This window comes from Candoia aspera, chromosome 3, assembly GCF_035149785.1.
Source record: "Candoia aspera isolate rCanAsp1 chromosome 3, rCanAsp1.hap2, whole genome shotgun sequence".
NCBI classification, from domain to species: Eukaryota; Metazoa; Chordata; class Lepidosauria; order Squamata; family Boidae; genus Candoia; species Candoia aspera.
Window position 1 is genome coordinate 36,149,394 of NC_086155.1, and position 20,837 is coordinate 36,170,230.

Genomic DNA, 20,837 nt, shown 5'->3' on the forward strand with positions numbered 1-20,837 from the left:
CACAATTGGGTAAAAGTGATTTTTCTTTGCGGAACTACACACGGACCCATTACCCAATCACAACAGGGACATTAAAATTGATTTAAAGTGTTTTAATTACATTGGGTAAAAAGGACTTTCTGATAAGCGATTTTGGGTAACGAAGGAAAGATTGGAAAGCCTTGCTTCACGTCTAGTACAACAGCCTGGCAGTTGCAGCGCGGGGTGTGTGTGTGTGTGTGTAATGAAATTGGGGAGAATTTCAAAAATAAGTGCCGATTGCAGCATCAAACAATTTCTTAATCGCTATTTTGGGACAGCTTGCGGTTTTTTGTTTTTAACTTTTCCTCCCTCACACTGTTTTAATAGATTGCTGCTCTTTCTATCATTCTTTTAATAAAAGCTATCAGACAGCTTAAGACAAGTTGATTCCGGTTGTAATAGAAGTGCACTCTGCAGATGTTCAAAGGCACTATTTTGTGAGCTTCGTTTTCAGAACTGGAACCAGGTTTATGCATTTAGATAATTAATCGACAAGGAAACAAAATGCCCCTAAGTAGTGCAACGCATTTGCGAAGTTATTCACCAAATCATTTGAGCAAACGTACCGCACTCTTGGGGCTTCCCAAGACGCTATGGGATAAATCAGCAAAACGACGCCGCGTCTTAATCCCGCATCCTGACATCTTGGCAGGAATAGCGGCGCAGCCTTTTCGCCTCTCCTACTTTAAATGTTTTGCCATCCAACCTGGATTCCAAAGAGTGCAGCCTTTTGACTTGCTTTTATTTTCTTGTCAAAAAAAGGTGTGGAAATTATTAATAGTCCCTTAGCACCAATCGCGGAAGTGGACTTGGTTGGTTTCTAGCAACGTCTACTATGGTGATGTCAGCAGAAAATAAGAGCGAATTCGACCGTTTCTAGGAGCCGGCGCTGCTGGGTGAGTCTCTTGTTCCATCGCCAATAATATAAACCCCAATTTTGGGAGAAAATGGGGAGCAGTTTCCTTGGCAGCCTTTTGTACTGGCTGTAGCTAAGCTTGGAAGAATCCGATCTCTGCAAGTGGTCTGCGTGTTCCTCTGGTGGTTAAGGTACTGAAAAGGGTATGGCTTGAAAATGGAATTTGAATGGCCAGGCAGAAGGTAACGGGCAGGTAAGTAGTTATGAATTGATGTTGTTCCTTCAGGAGTCATACCAAAAGGCACTCTTATTTAATTAGGGATGTTTAGAGGTAAACTATCTCTTCACATTTTTGTTTACATAGAAAATCCAAACTCTACGTCATGGACAAAAATTATGTCCGTTGCAGGTGTATCACATGCACACTTTTATGGGAGGATGGAGAGGAGGAGAAACCTCCAAAATTGATTTCAATTGAAGATGGCCATCAAAGTTGGACAGCCTGGGAAAGCTGGCCATTGCATAAGATTTTGAGGGCTTCATGCCCCTTTCCCCTCCCTCTATTTATTTGGCAGAGGGGAAATACCTCCTCTTCATCTTCCCTTCCTTTAAATTTGGAGCACCCTGCACCAAAAAGAGGAAAAACAGTGTAAAGTTTTAATCGGTGCTCGAGAAAACTGCTTTAGTGAGGAAGTTGTCCATGAATCAGGAAGTTGGTCTTTCTTTACAGTACATGCTTTTGATGTGGGAGGGTAGAAACCATAGGAGTGCGGAGAGGGGTAGGGGATGGGGGTCGATCTGTTCATGGTTACTGCAGTCCCCCCTCATGGTCACCCGGTTTCTCTCCAGGCATTGCTATGGCATGACATGACTGGAGTAGGTGCACCTCTTCAGTCCCTGCACAGATGCATCCCTCCTCAGTTCAAGCTTGACCTGAAACCCCCATTCAAACTGTGGGTGGAGATGGCGTCATTTCCAAATCAGTAACTACGATTCAGCAAAAGCTTTTCCAGTTTCTGTTGTGTGGCTGTTACATGATTAATTTCCAATTCGCTGACTTCTTGAGTGTAAGTAGAAATTGGAATGCAGGTGATACTATCCTCTTAAACCAAAGCTTTATGGAGTAATATCTTCTTCCTGTCTTTTGCTCAAATAATTAGTATCAACTTCTCTATCCTATTTTGGCCCTATGGATAAGGGTGTATGTGTATTCATATATTAGGCTGTGGAGCACACTGGATTCAAAGACAAAAATAATGACTGGTGGCAAAAGCGCAGAATTTGTCTACAACCTCTTAAACCAAATGCATCTTTCTCTGGGATCACGTGGCAGCTGTGGAGGGCAGTTGTGTGATCCTGGGAAAAGGTGTGTCTGCTTTAACGACTTGCAGACAAGTTGCAGTGCCCTTGGGGCTTCAAAGCACATTTTTGCCTCTGATTCTGAAGTGCTGCATAGTCCTGTTAGGCAGTATCGTGAGTGAGATCAAGACTGGGAGGATGAAGCTCAGATTCTGTCCCTACTTACACCTTGGCAAGGCTCAGTCATAACCTGACAAAACCAAATTTTTGCCTTGTTCCCATGACATTACCTTCATCTCATTCCCAGCCAATGAGCAACACAGGCTTAAGTAGTTATAATTTTGTTGTTTATTCGTTTAGTCGCTTCCGACTCTTCGTGACTTCATGGACCAGCCCACGCCAGAGCTTCCTGTCGGCCGTCAACACCCCCAGCTCCCCCAGGGACGAGTCCGTCACCTCTAGAATATCATCCATCCATCTTGCCCTTGGTCGGCCCCTCTTCCTTTTGCCTTCCACTCTCCCTAGCATCAGCATCTTCTCCAGGGTGTCCTGTCTTCTCATTATGTGGCCAAAGTATTTCAGTTTTGCCTTTAATACCATTCCCTCAAGTGAGCAGTCTGGCTTTATTTCCTGGAGGATGGACTGGTTGGATCTTCTTGCAGTCCAAGGCACTCTCAGAATTTTCCTCCAACACCACAGTTCAAAAGCATCGATCTTCCTTCGCTCAGCCTTCCTTATGGTCCAGCTCTCGCAGCCATATGTTACTACAGGGAACACCATTGCTCTAACTATGCGGGCCTTTGTTGTCAGTGTGATGTCTCTGCTCTTAACTATTTTATCGAGATTTGTCATTGCTCTTCTTCCAAGGATTAAGCGTCTTCTGATTTCCTGACTGCAGTCAGCATCTGCAGTAATCTTTGCACCTAGGAATACAAAGTCTTTCACTGCTTCTACATTTTCTCCCTCTATTTGCCAGTTATCAATCAAGCTGGTTGCCATAATCTTGGTTTTTTTGAGGTTTAGCTGCAAACCAGCTTTTGCACTTTCTTCTTTCACCTTCATCATAAGGCTCCTCAGTTCCTCTTCACTTTCAGCCATCAAGGTGGTATCATCTGCATATCTGAGATTGTTAATGTTTCTTCCAGAGATTTTAACTCCAGCCTTGGATTCCTCAAGGCCAGCTTGTCGCATGATGTGTTCTGCATACAAGTTGAATAGGTAGGGTGAGAGTATACAGCCCTGCCGTACTCCTTTCCCAATCTTAAACCAGTCTGTTGTTCCGTGGTCTGTTCTTACTGTTGCTACTTGGTCGTTATACAGATTCTTCAGGAGGCATACAAGATGACTTGGTATCCCCATACCACTAAGAACTTGCCACAATTTGTTATGGTCCACACAGTCAAAGGCTTTAGAATAGTCAATAAAACAGAAATAGATGTTTTTCTGAAACTCCCTGGCTTTTTCCATTATCCAGCGGATATTGGCAATTTGGTCTCTAGTTCCTCTGCCTTTTCTAAACCCAGCTTGTACATCTGGCAATTCTCGCTCCATGAACTGCTGAAGTCTACCTTGCAGGATCTTGAGCATTACCTTACTGGCATGTGAAATGAGTGCCACTGTTCGATAGTTTGAACATTCTTTAGTGTTTCCCTTTTTTGGTATGGGGATATAAGTTGATTTTTTCCAGTCTGATGGCCATTCTTGTGTTTTCCAAATTTGCTGGCATATAGCATGCATTACCTTGACAGCATCATCTTGCAAGATTTTGAACAGTTCAGCTGGGATGCCGTCGTCTCCTGTTGCCTTGTTATTAGCAATGCTTCTTAAGGCCCACTCAACCTCACTCTTCAGGATGTCTGGCTCTAGCTCACCGACCACACCGTCAAAGCTATCCCCGATATTGTTATCCTTCCTATACAGGTTTTCTGTATATTCTTGCCACCTTTTCTTGATCTCTTCTTCTTCTGTTAGGTCCTTGCCATCTTTGTTTTTGATCATACCCATTTTGGCCTGGAATTTACCTCCAATGTTTCTAATTTTCTGGAAGAGGTCTCTTGTCCTTCCTATTCTATTGTCTTCTTCCACTTCCGCGCATTGCTTGTTTAAAAATAATTCCTTATCTCTTCTGGCTAACCTCTGGAATTTTGCATTTAATTGGGCATATCTGCCCCTATCACTGTTGCCTTTTGCTTTCCTTCTTTCTTGGGCTACTTCTAGTGTCTCAGCAGACAGCCATTTTGCCTTCTTGGTTTTCTCTTTCTTTGGGATGTATTTTGTTGCCGCCTCCTGAACCATGCTGCCAACTTCTGTCCAGAGTTCTTCCGGGACCCTATCTACTAAGTCCAGTCCCTTAAATCTATTCTTCACCTCCACTGCATATTCCTTAGGAATATTAGTGAGCTCATATCTAGCTGATCTGTGGGTCTTCCCTAATCTCTTTAGTCTGATCCTAAATTGTGCAAGAAGAAGTTCGTGATCTGAACTACAGTCAGCTCCAGGCCTTGTTTTTACCGACTGTACAGATGTCCGCCACCTTTGGCTGCAAAGGATGTAATCAATCTGATTTCGGTGTTGTCCATCTGGTGAAGTCCATGTATAAAGCCGTCTCTTAGGTTGTTGGAAGAGAGTGTTTGTTATGCAGAGTGAATTGTCTTGGCAAAATTCTATCAGCCTGTGTCCTGCTTCGTTTTGTTCTCCCAGGCCATACTTACCTGTAATTCGAGGTGTCATTTGACTGCCCACCTTAGCATTCCAGTCTCCTGTGATGAAAATAACATCTCTTTTAGGCGTGTTGTCCAGTAGGTGCTGCAGATCCTCATAGAATTGCTCTACTTCAGCTTCTTCAGCATTTGTGGTTGGGGCGTATATTTGGATCACTGTGATGTTAGATGGCTTGCCCTGAATTCGAATTGAGATCATTCTGTCGTTTTTTGGGTTGTATCCAAGCACTGCTTTAGCCACTTTACTATTAATTATGAAGGCTACTCCATTTCTTCTGTGGTCCTCTTGTCCGCAGTAGTAGATCTGGTGGTCATTTGATGTGAAGTGGCCCATTCCAGTCCATTTCAGTTCACTGATGCCCAGAATGTCTATCTTTAATCTTGACATCTCACCAATAACCACATCCAATTTGCCCTGGCTCATAGATCTTACATTCCAGGTTCCGATGGTGTGTTGATCCTTAGAACATCGGATTCGCCGTTCACCACCAGCACCGTCAGCCGCTAGCCGTCCTTTCGGCTTTGAGCTAGCTGCGTCATCACATCTGGGGCTAGTTGAACTCATCCTCTGTTCCTCCCCAGTAGCATTTTGACCATCTTCCGACCTGGGGGTCTCATCTTCCGATGGTATACCGACATATCTCTGGTTGTACTGATCCATTTAGTTTTCACGGCAAGAATACTGGGGTGGGTTGCCATTACCTTCCCCAAGGATCGCATTTAGTCTGACCTCTCTGTCATGACCTTCCCGTCTTGGGTGGCCCTTCACGGTTTAGCTCATGGCATCATTGAGGTGCTCAAGCTCCAGCACCACGACAAGGTAACGATCCTTTGCTGAAGTGAATAAAGGTGAAAATGCTTATTTATCAGTCCAGCTAATTATAACTCTTCAGCAAAGGATCGTTACCTTGTCGTGGTGCTGGAGCTTGAGCACCTCAATGATGCCATGAGCTAAACCGTGAAGGGCCACCCAAGACGGGAAGGTCATGACAGAGAGGTCAGACTAAATGCGATCCTTGGGGAAGGTAATGGCAACCCACCCCAGTATTCTTGCCGTGAAAACTAAATGGATCAGTACAACCAGAGATATGTCGGTATACCATCGGAAGATGAGACCCCCAGGTCGGAAGATGGTCAAAATGCTACTGGGGAGGAACAGAGGATGAGTTCAACTAGCCCCAGATGTGATGACGCAGCTAGCTCAAAGCCGAAAGGACGGCTAGCGGCTGACGGTGCTGGTGGTGAACGGCGAATCCGATGTTCTAAGGATCAACACACCATCGGAACCTGGAATGTAAGATCTATGAGCCAGGGCAAATTGGATGTGGTTATTGGTGAGATGTCAAGATTAAAGATAGACATTCTGGGCATCAGTGAACTGAAATGGACTGGAATGGGCCACTTCACATCAAATGACCACCAGATCTACTACTGCGGACAAGAGGACCACAGAAGAAATGGAGTAGCCTTCATAATTAATAGTAAAGTGGCTAAAGCAGTGCTTGGATACAACCCAAAAAACGACAGAATGATCTCAATTCGAATTCAGGGCAAGCCATCTAACATCACAGTGATCCAAATATACGCCCCAACCACAAATGCTGAAGAAGCTGAAGTAGAGCAATTCTATGAGGATCTGCAGCACCTACTGGACAACACGCCTAAAAGAGATGTTATTTTCATCACAGGAGACTGGAATGCTAAGGTGGGCAGTCAAATGACACCTCGAATTACAGGTAAGTATGGCCTGGGAGAACAAAACGAAGCAGGACACAGGCTGATAGAATTTTGCCAAGACAATTCACTCTGCATAACAAACACTCTCTTCCAACAACCTAAGAGACGGCTTTATACATGGACTTCACCAGATGGACAACACCGAAATCAGATTGATTACATCCTTTGCAGCCAAAGGTGGCGGACATCTGTACAGTCGGTAAAAACAAGGCCTGGAGCTGACTGTAGTTCAGATCACGAACTTCTTCTTGCACAATTTAGGATCAGACTAAAGAGATTAGGGAAGACCCACAGATCAGCTAGATATGAGCTCACTAATATTCCTAAGGAATATGCAGTGGAGGTGAAGAATAGATTTAAGGGACTGGACTTAGTAGATAGGGTCCCGGAAGAACTCTGGACAGAAGTTGGCAGCATGGTTCAGGAGGCGGCAACAAAATACATCCCAAAGAAAGAGAAAACCAAGAAGGCAAAATGGCTGTCTGCTGAGACACTAGAAGTAGCCCAAGAAAGAAGGAAAGCAAAAGGCAACAGTGATAGGGGCAGATATGCCCAATTAAATGCAAAATTCCAGAGGTTAGCCAGAAGAGATAAGGAATTATTTTTAAACAAGCAATGCGCGGAAGTGGAAGAAGACAATAGAATAGGAAGGACAAGAGACCTCTTCCAGAAAATTAGAAACATTGGAGGTAAATTCCAGGCCAAAATGGGTATGATCAAAAACAAAGATGGCAAGGACCTAACAGAAGAAGAAGAGATCAAGAAAAGGTGGCAAGAATATACAGAAAACCTGTATAGGAAGGATAACAATATCGGGGATAGCTTTGACGGTGTGGTCGGTGAGCTAGAGCCAGACATCCTGAAGAGTGAGGTTGAGTGGGCCTTAAGAAGCATTGCTAATAACAAGGCAACAGGAGACGACGGCATCCCAGCTGAACTGTTCAAAATCTTGCAAGATGATGCTGTCAAGGTAATGCATGCTATATGCCAGCAAATTTGGAAAACACAAGAATGGCCATCAGACTGGAAAAAATCAACTTATATCCCCATACCAAAAAAGGGAAACACTAAAGAATGTTCAAACTATCGAACAGTGGCACTCATTTCACATGCCAGTAAGGTAATGCTCAAGATCCTGCAAGGTAGACTTCAGCAGTTCATGGAGCGAGAATTGCCAGATGTACAAGCTGGGTTTAGAAAAGGCAGAGGAACTAGAGACCAAATTGCCAATATCCGCTGGATAATGGAAAAAGCCAGGGAGTTTCAGAAAAACATCTATTTCTGTTTTATTGACTATTCTAAAGCCTTTGACTGTGTGGACCATAACAAATTGTGGCAAGTTCTTAGTGGTATGGGGATACCAAGTCATCTTGTATGCCTCCTGAAGAATCTGTATAACGACCAAGTAGCAACAGTAAGAACAGACCACGGAACAACAGACTGGTTTAAGATTGGGAAAGGAGTACGGCAGGGCTGTATACTCTCACCCTACCTATTCAACTTGTATGCAGAACACATCATGCGACAAGCTGGCCTTGAGGAATCCAAGGCTGGAGTTAAAATCTCTGGAAGAAACATTAACAATCTCAGATATGCAGATGATACCACCTTGATGGCTGAAAGTGAAGAGGAACTGAGGAGCCTTATGATGAAGGTGAAAGAAGAAAGTGCAAAAGCTGGTTTGCAGCTAAACCTCAAAAAAACCAAGATTATGGCAACCAGCTTGATTGATAACTGGCAAATAGAGGGAGAAAATGTAGAAGCAGTGAAAGACTTTGTATTCCTAGGTGCAAAGATTACTGCAGATGCTGACTGCAGTCAGGAAATCAGAAGACGCTTAATCCTTGGAAGAAGAGCAATGACAAATCTCGATAAAATAGTTAAGAGCAGAGACATCACACTGACAACAAAGGCCCGCATAGTTAAAGCAATGGTGTTCCCTGTAGTAACATATGGCTGCGAGAGCTGGACCATAAGGAAGGCTGAGCGAAGGAAGATCGATGCTTTTGAACTGTGGTGTTGGAGGAAAATTCTGAGAGTGCCTTGGACTGCAAGAAGATCCAACCAGTCCATCCTCCAGGAAATAAAGCCAGACTGCTCACTTGAGGGAATGATATTAAAGGCAAAACTGAAATACTTTGGCCACATAATGAGAAGACAGGACACCCTGGAGAAGATGCTGATGCTAGGGAGAGTGGAAGGCAAAAGGAAGAGGGGCCGACCAAGGGCAAGATGGATGGAGGATATTCTAGAGGTGACGGACTCGTCCCTGGGGGAGCTGGGGGTGTTGACGACCGACAGGAAGCTCTGGCGTGGGCTGGTCCATGAAGTCACGAAGAGTCGGAAGCGACTAAACGAATAAACAACAACAAAACCTTTATTCAAAGGGCACCCTCAAGATGTCTAAAATCTATTATGCTTTGCCACCCATTAGCTTGGAAGTTATGTTAGGTGCCCTGTTGTGTGTATAACTGAGGTGTGTCTTGGGACACTTGGGTAGAAGGAGCATCCCCTCCCTTCTGGTAGAGGAGATGGGGGCATACGCTGTATGCACTTATTTGCCAGTTTCTCTGCATTTTGTCATTTCATTTATATATTTATCTAATTTATATGGCCACCCATCTCAACGAGTGACTCTGGACAGCGAAGAGAATTAAACTAAAATAAAAATAATTACAACCATTACAAAAATTAAAATACAAAGTAGCTGAGAAACATCAAACCCAAATCACTAATACAGCCAAGAGTGAACCATATTCAATCACTCCTTTCTTCTTTTCTTGAGACAAGAGACTTCATTACCCAATAGAGAGATGGGAGAAGGAGCTGAGAAACTGGTTAGAGTCGCCAGAGAGAATTCTGAAATCAGGCCTATCTCGTTCAGTTGGTGGATGCTTTCCGGGCTGGCTGGTGATGTGTTAGAAAGAGATGACAGCAAAGCCAAAGGAGACAATCAGTTACTTTGCGTACAACAACTGGCATATTCACATATCAAAACAACCCTATTCAAGAATGACTTGGAATAGACCTAGAGGCAGGATAAAGATTGGCAGCATGGAAAGCAGGATTGATGCTGGCACTCTTTGCACCGGCTCAAGGATGGCTAGATAGCATTTCAACTCAGTAATGGGGAAAGACCCTCAGTGGAACTATGGTGGCAAAATATTACTGGGTCCTTTACGAATGTTACTGAAGTGAACTGAACCAATGGTTGGTATAATCATAAGTTTGTGTATCTTTTGTATTATTTAAAAAAATATTTATTCAATTTATGTGGCTGCCCATCTCAAATACCTTTGTCTGTGGCTAACAATATTAAAAGGTAAATAAAAATAAATACATATTAAAAAAAGTAAAACACACAGCAGCTAGGGAAAAAAATAACAAAACCACCAATCTTCATAAATCCTGCGTCAGTTTCTATGAAATGTGGTATGCCTCATCTCTTCATAGTGTTGCAGTTTTCCTGTGAATTTCATTTCATTCCCATTCTGATAAAACAGAAACAAAAAACCAGTATGTGCCATTAGTCATTTATGTTTTTTCCATATTGGATAATACAGTGTGAGGGCAGAACTTTGGTTTTCCTATTTATAGAGCAAAATTGGGAACAAATTGGGGCAGAGCATTCCCTGGACTGACACAAGATGAACTGGGCTGCTCCTGATGTCAAAAAGGCTGAGAGAGACCTCATGGAGTCCTAGAAAGAACATAACTGGAGGCTTCTGAATTGAGTCTGTGCAAGAAGTATTTCCTCTAGCAATGAGTCTGATACCTGGAAGATTGCTCTGGTGAGCAAAAAAGGAGTTACATACACTACATACAAAGTGGGGTGGGTTATGTACTGCCTTTGTACCAGGTGACAATATTCAAAGGCTATTGTGGCTGAGCACAGCGGAGGGAAATACATCACTCTATCTTATGAAGATAGTCTATGCCAGGCACTGCATAGGAAGGGGAATCACTTAGGAACCCTTTACATGTACGCAAAATCTTGTCCACATACTGTAGAAGGGTAATGTATCAAGCAGGTGTTCCTTAGATGTGCTTCAGAAGTTTCATCAAGCTCAGTATGATTCCTTTAAGTCCATCCAAGATTCAGAGCTTCTTGGGGATCCAGGAATATCTTGGACATAACTTACTTAAATACTTAAATACATTCTGCCCCAGCAGAATATATTCTTAGGTCCCAAGAGAGTTTCCTTATGCATCTGTGGATGTTTGCTCTGGACATTTAGAGCATAAACTGCAAGCAATTTGAGATGCCACAACCCCTTTTTTTAAAAAAAAGGTTTTTAAAGCTTGCAGGGAAACCATCCAAAACCCAAAGAGCATTGAGAAGGAGCAGAGCAGTCCCAACCAAGTGAGTAAATAAAACAAAACTACGTGAACAGAATTGTACACTATGGAGAAAGGACCCACCCTTGATGTGCTCTAATAGTTGAACCATTCAATTCACATTCCTTGTAGATGACACAAGAGTTTTGTGGTCTCTTAAATGACTGGACTGGCTTTTCTCTGTCCAGCTGTTTGATTGTTTGCTGCCTAAAAGCCTGAAACTTTCCAAAGTGTATGTAAATGTGGAGAGCACCTAAGATAGATGTGGTAGTCTGCATATGTAAGATCGAGTGTCTTGCTAAGAAGGCCTTTGTTTTTCAATGTTTCAGTGAAATGGAACTTGGAAAAGGCTCATTTTTACACTGCAACTTTTTGAAAAATATTTCTTAGTAAAAGGTGATCTAATCCAGTGTTTCTCAGCCTTGACAACTTTAAGATGTGTGGACTTCAGCTCCAGAATTCCCCAGCCAACATGGCTGGCTGGGGAATTCTGGGAGTTGAAGTCCACGCACCTTAAAGTTGCCAAGGTTGAGAAACACTGATCTAATCTAGCTTATTAATTGCTCTTTTTGTTTTTATTTGCATTTTGATAGATAGCTACAGGGATCTCAACCTTGCTTTTTAATTAAGACTGACGGTTGATTAATTTAGATTCTACCATTAAGAGCAGCTTCTTTGAAAAATGAATAAATATTTTTTTCTATAACTGTAAGTTGCATTACTGTGCAGTTCATACTAAAGTCATAAGATAAAGATGCATTTTAACCAGTTTAGCTGAAAAGCTTCATTCTTTTGTGAACACGGGAAATAAGTTAAACTGTGGCCTCCATGCTAATTAAAAGGGTATGAAATTTGAAATAGTGAAATTATGATTCAAATAAATTCATCTTCTCTGTATCGTGATACTTTTTTTTACTGTCATCAGATTATTTGCTCCGTATTATGATCTGAAACTGAATATACGTTTTCTGCAGACCAACCAAAAAGCTAATATAACTGCAAGAAAGCACAAGGTGTAACATCTGGTAAGATGATAATTCGTAATGAGCTATGTGTACAATCTAATGCAGCATTGGTTATATTCAAATTGTCTCCTCTGCCGGAGGAATGGGGAGAGGCTGGTTTTCTCTTCCACACCCGCTGCAAGTCCTTGGGCAACCTCCTAATCTGCTCTGAAGGATCGGTTATTAATGTACGTTCTTAACACTTTAGGTTTTCAGCCCCTAAAAGGAGGCGGTATCTTCAAGGTTATGCATATGCTGAGGAAACCAGCTAGCCACATTTTAGCAGAGGAGTTGTGATATCTAAATGTGTATAATGCTACAAAGAATTGGCTGATTTATGTTCTCTCCCCACCCCCCTTTCCAGGTAATGTTCATTCACACATCTGAGAAATCATGAAACTGGTGTCACTTGCAGCCATTTTCTTGTGTATCCTAATACCATCGTCTGAGACCAGCAAGGTGAGGGAGGAAGGCAGGGAGAAAATCCGCTTATGTTTACATTTAAGGTTTGGTTTTGGATTAATGGGGTGGTCACACCTGCCTGTTTCAGCATAGCATATGAAACCAGGCCAATGTGGTTTATTTTTGTTATAATTTGTTGGTGCTGGAATTCAGCTATATTATACATACATAAATACCCATTATGCTATTCCTTTTTTGGTCAACAGTGTTATACAGAATAGGAAAAAAAGTAAATGGTAAACCAAATAAATTAAAGGCATAAGGTAAAAGAGGGAAAAGAGGAGGCATAGCTAAAATTAGCTTACATTTCTTCATACATTCCTATTCTTGCAAACCATCCTTTCTTCCATCATGTCCATATACCACTTCATACACCCTCTTTTACTCCTTAAACTTCTTACCTCTTTCTTTTTGAAGATCTCATCAAATCCATCCACCACTATTTCCTCATCTTCCTCTTCCTCTCAACCTATTCAATCATCCTTCATATATTTGTTTTGTAATTTGATCACCATTCTCTCATGATCAAACCACCTCGGCATACTTAAATTAATTTCATGCTGGTCACACTCATTTGTATTCAACCCATATTCGTTCATTAGCCATTCATTTTTATCCTGTCTCTTCTTGTTTTACCACACACACTTCTTCAGTGTTCCACTCCCACTGTGTTTAACATACTGTTATGTTTCTCCTAACATACCCAATTCTCACTTCCATATAACAAACTTGGGACAAGCGCACTGTTTTGTACAGCCATTTTGCTTCTTTCAAAAAAAAATTCCTTCCTTCCAACAGACCTTATAATATCCACTATTTTTGACCAGCATTAACATTTCTCAATCCATTTCCTCATCTATAACAAATGTTCTACAGAGATAGCCAAATTCATCTACTTGCTCTAATTTTTTGCTCTCAATATCTTTTCATTCTATTTTTCTTGACAAACACAGTTATCTCAGCCTTTCATATATATAGTTTCAGATCCATGCTCATCATTGCATCATTTAGTCTAACAGCCAACAACATGGTATTATCTGAATACAAAAGTACATGTACATTCATGGTCCCAACCATCATACCTCTAATGTCACGACAAACTTTCCTTATCCATTTTCCCATAAATACATTAAACAACCAAGGGGATGTCATACATATATCCTTATCTTAATCCCTGTTCAGTGTTTAACTATTCACTAAGCATCACAGGGTCACGGGTGAAGGTTCACAGGTTCTCCAGCATGATATGAAGTGATTGGGACTGTTAAGTACTTTACGTTGCAGGGGCAAAACAATTGGTCACATACCATTTATTCTATTTGTATCCTATTTCTCTTCTGTAGAAATTTGGGGACATCCGCTGCAAGTGTATCTGCCCGCCATATCGGAATATAAGTGGACACATTTACAAGAACAATGTATTGCAGAAAGACTGGTGAGACAAATTTCAAATGTGATTCTTGAAGCTCATAGAAAGAACTAGATAACCGTGTGACCCTTTGAGTCATCCTTTGAGAGAAAGGTAGTGCAGTCTGATGTGACCATCATGAACATTAAATTTTAGGCTGACCGTGTTTTTTTTACCCCAATGCTGGATGGTCCCATGATCATCTAAGAAGAGTATATATCATAAATAGAAAGATAATTGTAGTGGCAAACAAACTTCAATAATAAATCAATGTTTATTTACTTAAAGAGATAAACAGAATGACCATGGGCGGGCAAAAAAGCAGTGGGAGTGGGAGTGACTTCTAACTTCCTGCTGGCTTCCCCATTGACTTTGCTTGTGGGAAGCTGGCAGGGAGTGTCAGAAATCACAAGTGACCACGGGGATGCTGCGACAGCCACAACTTTATGAATAAAACTGGGCTGAACATCGTGAAATTTCAATTCCACAGGAGTAATGGGTCCCAGATTTTTAATGTATTCTTCAAGTTAGCGGGTTTGAGGTACCTTGATTCAAAAATTGTTGTGGTATAATGCACTGTTTGGGCTAACTTGAGGGTACAAACAGAACAACAGATAAACACAATGAGAGTTTTACTAGTATATAGATATTTGCAAGATGTGATCGTTATAAAAAGCTGATTTGAAAACAGATCATCAATATAGGAAGACAGTTCAGCGAAATGAACTAAAGTCTCACACTTTCCATCTGTTCAGCTTGGATACTTTCCTCATGTACATTTTATCTATTTGTATATCGGTCATTATTGATCAAGGGAATTAACTTAGTGAAACAATAATAGTCTCAAAATTAGGGTGTTTCTGAGAGCTATTATGTTATCCAATATCCTAACTATTATTTTATTTTATTTTATTTATTTATTTTACTGGGCTTATAGGCTACTCCAATCATGAATGACTCAGACTGTGAACTAGAGAAATGTTTTAGAAATGGCCACATTTTTTTACCTCTGTAGTTACTTTCTGTTGTCTCCCTAATGGTATTTGCGAACCTTTGATGGAAGAAGTAGTGCTTTAGGCAGGAGTCAACAGCTGAACTACAATGTCCGTTGTCTCTCTTTATTAACTACTTTGGCTGCTGGAAGATGAAATTCGGCAACTCTGGGAATGCTTTGGGGTTGTTATGTAAGAAGTATAAGTTGTATTTAAAAAATAGTTCTGGAAACATGTTTATAGGAGAAGTGACTCAATAAAATGTAATACTGGTCTAAAATTAAACAATCCAAATAAGCCAAGAGATACATGAAACTATTTTTAATGGGTACAGACTCTTTTTCTCCTTTTATTCACGATATACAGCAATTAAACCAGGCAGTCTCCAATTAACTATATTTTCTGTTTCATTTAAACTGGGATACTAGTTAAAACTTGGAGCAAATTAGGCTCTTAAATCAACTTCAGGCCATGGGTTAAGACCCACATTTGATTTGAATCTGGTGATCAGGATTTCAAATATTTTTAATTGGGGAACCTTCATGCTGTAATGAGTGGAAAAGATAAAGCTGAATATTCGGAGAAAGGGTTCATGCATTTCTTGACTTAGTAAGCCAATATCTGATCATCCAAAAGCAGTCAATACATCCAGCTGAATGCTACATTAAACTCTCTAACCTTTGGAACAGGTGAATTTCCATGTGATAGAAGGTTTTTGATGCCTGTTGTTGCTTCTTGTTTCTCACAATTGCAGCAACTGCCTGCATGTGGTGGACCCTATGCCAGTGCCAGGACATGATGTTGAGGCATATTGCCTGCTGTGTGAGTGCAAGTATGAAGAACGAAGCACCACCACCATCAAGGTAAAATACCTGATACACCAGCTTTTTCTGTCTTCTGTCCTCACTCTATATAACTAAGAATTTTGGCTGTTGCCAACTGTCAAGGCAAGAGCTTCCAAAAATATACTCACAAGGGAAGTAGCATTATGAGACTGAGGCAAGAGTGTCTAAATTGGTAGTTAGGCCTAGTTGGTAGTTCTCATCTAGGTTTATTTTATAGTTAAAACTTTGGCTACAGAACACATAGAGCGGCCACAAATGTTGTTGCATAAGAGTCATATTCTCTACAGAGGCAAGTACGTGCACTTATCTTAAGTTCTTGTCTTTGGCTGCCTTTGAAAATCATATCCCAGATTTCTCATTAACAGATCAAGGAAATAATTGAAGTCGTGTTTAGTTATGTGTATAGATGTTTGCTTTTGGACTGTTTAACTCTGCTCTGAAAGTTGTCATTTTATTCAACCTTTCCTAATCTGGTGCCCTTGGACAACCCAGAATTCTGAGCCTGCATATTCTTCCAGCAGATTGAAAAGGCATCAGATTGGGGAAAGCCAGTCTGGAACCTTTGTCTGTGCTTTGATCTTATCCTTTCCAGCACTGCTGATTTTTTAGCTGATTTCCCTTTTTCCAATATAGAAGTTGAAGCCTTGCTTAAAAATGTTATTTTATCTAGGATCTTTGATGACATTTTGCTGCTCTGTTCACGCAGATCATCATCATCATTTACCTCTTAGTGATTGGAGCTCTTCTACTCTACATGGCATTTTTAATGGTAGTTGACCCATTCATCCGCAAACCTGATCCCTATACCCAGCCCCTGCACAATGAAGAAGATTCAGAGGTGAGTGTGATGCTCTTTAAACGGGATTTCTTTCATTCAGACTACTTGAACTGGTGCCTTCTGTATGTTGGACTATGGTTCCCACAATTCCTCGCTTAGTAGACTGTGGGAATTAAAAGTTAATGCATTTGGAAAGCCTCAGATTTAGACGGTTGATCTTGGCAGTGATCAGGCTGTTAAGTCTATGTGTTCAGCACAGGGATTGGTAGGTAGAACTTTCCATGTCGCCGTAGGCCATACTTATTCACATAAAGTTTTCTGTATCTATTGTGACAGAAGCCCTCCATCCACAGACGACACCTTGTTCAGTATGCAGCCCTTTCCCTCAAAATACCTCTCCTACCCAGTGCATGCACAACTTCATCCTTTCTAGACAGCATAGTGCCTGATGAGGGTTTAAGATATGCCTCAATCTGTTTCTATAATCAGCGCTCAGAACTAACATTTCTAAACCGGAACACTGCAAATGTGTTGGAACTGAACCTTTCAGAATTTTGGAGGTCACTGGGTTAGAGAAGGGTGCTTTAAACAATTAGTGACATAAAGGAATCTTGGGTTTCATTCTAGATTGTGGATTACATCATTGACCTTCAAGCACATTAAACATGAGCACATTTTGCTTTGAAGAAAAACCCTAGAGGACTGTGCATGAACTCTGTTTTTTCAGACAACACAAATCACACTAAGCCATAATACAAAACCAAAAGGATTTTATTTAGTATGGCATTCATTCATTCATTTGAATTTGATCGCTGAAGTTTAATGACACCACATAGTGCCAAATGCAGTGCCTAAAATAAGGCTGGTTCTTTCAGAGCAGGAGATTCTTCTGAACTACAGCTTATTATGATCAAGAGTGAGGGGAAGCTAGGAATTGTAATTCAGGAATATCTCCTACTTCTGCTTTAAAGTATATTGCAGCAATGGAATATAAGGTGCTTGTATGGCTTAGGAGAAATTTATATTGTTGGGGGACAAAATATTACCAGGACATTTCACCATAATTCCTTTGGATTTGTTTTCATAGAATGTAACTAACCATTACTAACGGACTGAAGAATGCTGCAGTAATACCACTACCCCTAGATGTTTCCTGTTTACTTATTCATTTATTTATTCAATTTATATAGCTGCCCATCTCAGACCAGTGACTCTGGGCAGCAAACAATAATAAAAACAATAAAACAATAAAAACAATATATTTAAATATAAATAGAGCCGAGAGATCTTAAAAACCATCAGTGTCAGCACAACCATGAAATGGGCCATTCGCACACTCGGGGCCCCAGGCCTTGGCACAAAGCCAGGTCTTCAAGGCCTTCCAAAAAGCCAGAAGGGTCGGGGCCATCCTAATTTCAGGAGGGAGGATGTTCCAGAGGACAGGCGCCACAGCAGAAAAGGCACGTCTCTTGGTCCCCACCAGCCGACATTCGTTGGCTGACGGGACCCAGAGCATGCCCATCCTGCCTGACCAGATTGGACGGATAGAAAGAACTAGGAAAAGACAGTCCCTAAGGTAACCCAGTCCCAAGCCATGAAGGGCTTTAAAGGTGACAACCAGCACCTTGAATTGCACCTGGAAACACACCAGCAACCAATGCAGCTCCCGAAGCAGTGGTATAACATGTGCTGAGTAGCCGACACTATTTACAACCCAGGCAGTTGTACCAGCTGAAGCTTCCGAATGTTCTTCAAGGGCAGCCCCATGTAGAGCATGTTGCAGTAGTCCAAATGGGAGGTCATGAGGACATGAGTGGCAGTGAGTAGAGCCTCCTGGTCCAGGAATGGGCACAACTGGCGCACAACCCGAAGGTGTGCAAAGGCCCTCTTAGCCACAGCTGCCACCTGCTCTTCCATCAGGAGCTGTGAGTCCAAGAGGACCCTTAGATTGCACACCGGGTCCATCTAGGGCAGGGTCACCCCATCCAGGACCAAAGTTGGAAAAATCTCCTTCCTGGGAGGCCCAAACACCCAAAGTCTTGCATGGGTTGTGGCCAAGGAGCCCTGTTGTTAATGATCAGTAATTTAATCTTGGTATTCATGGCGTGTAGGCACATATACCTGTATCTTCTGCTTCAAGAATTCTTTCATGTTTCTCTGTAGCCCAAGGTTCAGCATTACCACTATGCATCCGAAATGCTTTTTCTTTGAGATGTTTTTTCTTATGTTACTGCAGGATCCCCACTTCTTGACAACGGTACGTCCTTCAGCCAATGCCAGAGCAAATACAGTGCTGGAGAGAGTGGAAGGAGCCCAGGAGAGATGGAAGCGTCAGGTGCAGGAGCAGCGGAAGACTGTGTTTGATCGGCACAAGATGCTAAGCTAGAGCTTTTGTTCTAGGTGTGAGCTGCTGGTTAGCTAGGCAAAGTTCTGTTAGCCAATACGGACCCCAAGCCTGTAGTTTAAATTTCTTGTACCTGCTGTTTACAATTGGTTTTGCTTGTTGTCCTCCTCTCCCAGTCCACCCAAGAGAATAAGCTGCATTTGAAGCAAGCTTCTGGCTACACATCCCATTGATGAGGATTGCCACTTGCTTTATTTGTTGCTGTCAGGAAAAAAAATAACTCCAATGTAGCTATTTGCCTTTAAAAGTTAGAAACAGTTGCAACTTATAATCTTCCAAGCATTGGTCTGGTTTAGTGATTAAAAATGTGGCATGCTTTTATTTGTTATTGCTTACAAACCTGTGGCTTGGTTTTTAGCTAGAAGTGGATGTATTATTAATGGAATGGGAATAGGAACATCCTTTTCATTCCATGGACTGTATGCCAATATATGAGCATTCGCTGTTGCAAAATACTTAGAAGTGGCTTGGATCTATCTACAAAAGATTGGTTTGAAAAGTTGGCACCAACATGGAAATGTAATAAGGGAAATTAATTTAGCGCAAGGGAGCTACTGTATTTGGCTCATAAATTTTTACAAATTCTTCCTTCAAGGGTTTTTTCATGATAGTTAACTGTGTGCCAAAGAAATATGGAGAGATTATTTAGCATTGTCATAGTTTATGCTAAGCCATGATTAACACATCACAAGAATGATTCTGAATGAGTTCTGTGCTTCCCTCTCTCCTAAAGAGACCAGACCAAGAGGTTTGTGGATGCCTCTTTCACATGCAGATTTTTAAACAGGCAAGTGCTTACATAGATAGCTTAATTGCTGGCTAGGTTAGATCTCAGTTTTCACAGTACCTTGAACAAGCAGAGCCATTGCTGTTCACAGTTTCATATGCAAATGAAGAATGCTTTGCACATGTTAACTATTTAAAGTCCTTTCCTTCAAGATTTATTCTTCTACACAGGAAAGAGATTCGCTAGATTATTTTGTGCAAAGAAAATTGCCCTTCTGCATGTGGCAGTCTATTTCAGTATGCAGAACTGGATTTCATTATCAAAGGATATTTAGAGCAGTATAGCCTTAGATGTTAATATTGTTTCAGTGCCAGTTCATATCCCAGCATTTTTACACAACTGATACTGCAATCTGTTGTAGCTATTTCATTATAAAAACTAATTCAAAATCTACAGAGGCAGTACCTTTATTAGGCTGACAGAAGTTTTACAGAGTAGTTGTAGACTTTCAAGTGCCTGATGAAGACTTCTTGGAAAGTCAAAAACATGCAACTTTTCAAATAATATTTAAGTTGGCTTAATAGAAAATTTCCTGCATGGATTTTGGATTGTTTTCGGCCAACATGGCTACAATTACTTATTTTATTGTAATTTTACAATACATCTGGCAACAGCTTGCCCAGATGTTTGGGATATCACATTGAAATTTGTTTTTATGATACCTGTAGCAGCTGGGTCTATGCCACCAGTTAAGGGAAAGTAGTATTAACAGTATGTAACTGTGAAATGTAATGTTGTAATGGTCTCAGATGCAAAAGACTAAGAGATCTTGAAGGATGGACAGTATTTTTTCTGCATGGGAAAATATTTATGTATTAAACAATCTACTTTATTTATCTGTCTTAAAGTATCTGGCAGATTGGATCAATCTTTGTTACTATGCAGCATCTTTTCATTAAAGAAAATGTGTGTAACATTGATGTCAGGCATGATTGGATACTTTTTGTTGAGAAAGCGATATCACACAAGTGTTCATAGAATGTGTAGAAATGGAAAGAAAAGAGTCTAAATTCATCCTAAAGGCATACCATATCTGGGCTGCAAAAATCCAGATGACCAGTAAATGCAGCAAGGAGTTAAGACTTTTCTGTATTTCTTTGTTGCCTATTATATAATCATCCATATTTTATAGCCCAGTTATATCTAAAATATAGTATGCACACTTCTCACCAGCTGGTTACTAAGC

At 41.1% G+C, this 20,837-nt stretch overlaps 1 protein-coding gene across 3 annotated transcripts; it reads left to right on the top strand.

The window, feature by feature from the left end:
- Positions 1–808: 808 nt before the first annotated feature.
- On the top strand, positions 809–20,571 carry TMEM9 (transmembrane protein 9). 3 transcript variants are annotated; one of them, XM_063297372.1, is made up of 6 exons: positions 809–917; positions 12,340–12,434; positions 13,781–13,872; positions 15,592–15,700; positions 16,389–16,520; positions 18,697–20,571. In XM_063297372.1, exons 2-6 carry the CDS (start codon positions 12,369–12,371, stop codon positions 18,844–18,846), a joined length of 549 nt encoding a protein of 182 aa, XP_063153442.1. In that variant the 5' UTR covers positions 809–917; positions 12,340–12,368; the 3' UTR covers positions 18,847–20,571. The 3 variants fall into 3 exon arrangements, with proteins under 3 accessions (XP_063153442.1, XP_063153443.1, XP_063153444.1); XM_063297373.1 differs by lacking the exon at positions 809–917 and adding an exon at positions 10,947–10,996; XM_063297374.1 differs by lacking the exon at positions 809–917 and adding an exon at positions 11,571–11,996.
- The last annotated feature ends 266 nt before the right edge of the window (positions 20,572–20,837 follow it).

Excerpts from the sequence above, each read along its gene's own strand:
- TMEM9 (XM_063297372.1), top strand. The coding sequence starts at position 12,369 with ATGAAACTGGTGTCACTTGCAGCCATTTTCTTGTGTATCCTAATACCA. Across the intron at positions 13,873-15,591 it reads AATGTATTGCAGAAAGACTG|CAACTGCCTGCATGTGGTGG; the intron begins GTGAGACAAATT and ends TCACAATTGCAG. Across the intron at positions 15,701-16,388 it reads GAAGCACCACCACCATCAAG|ATCATCATCATCATTTACCT; the intron begins GTAAAATACCTG and ends CTGTTCACGCAG.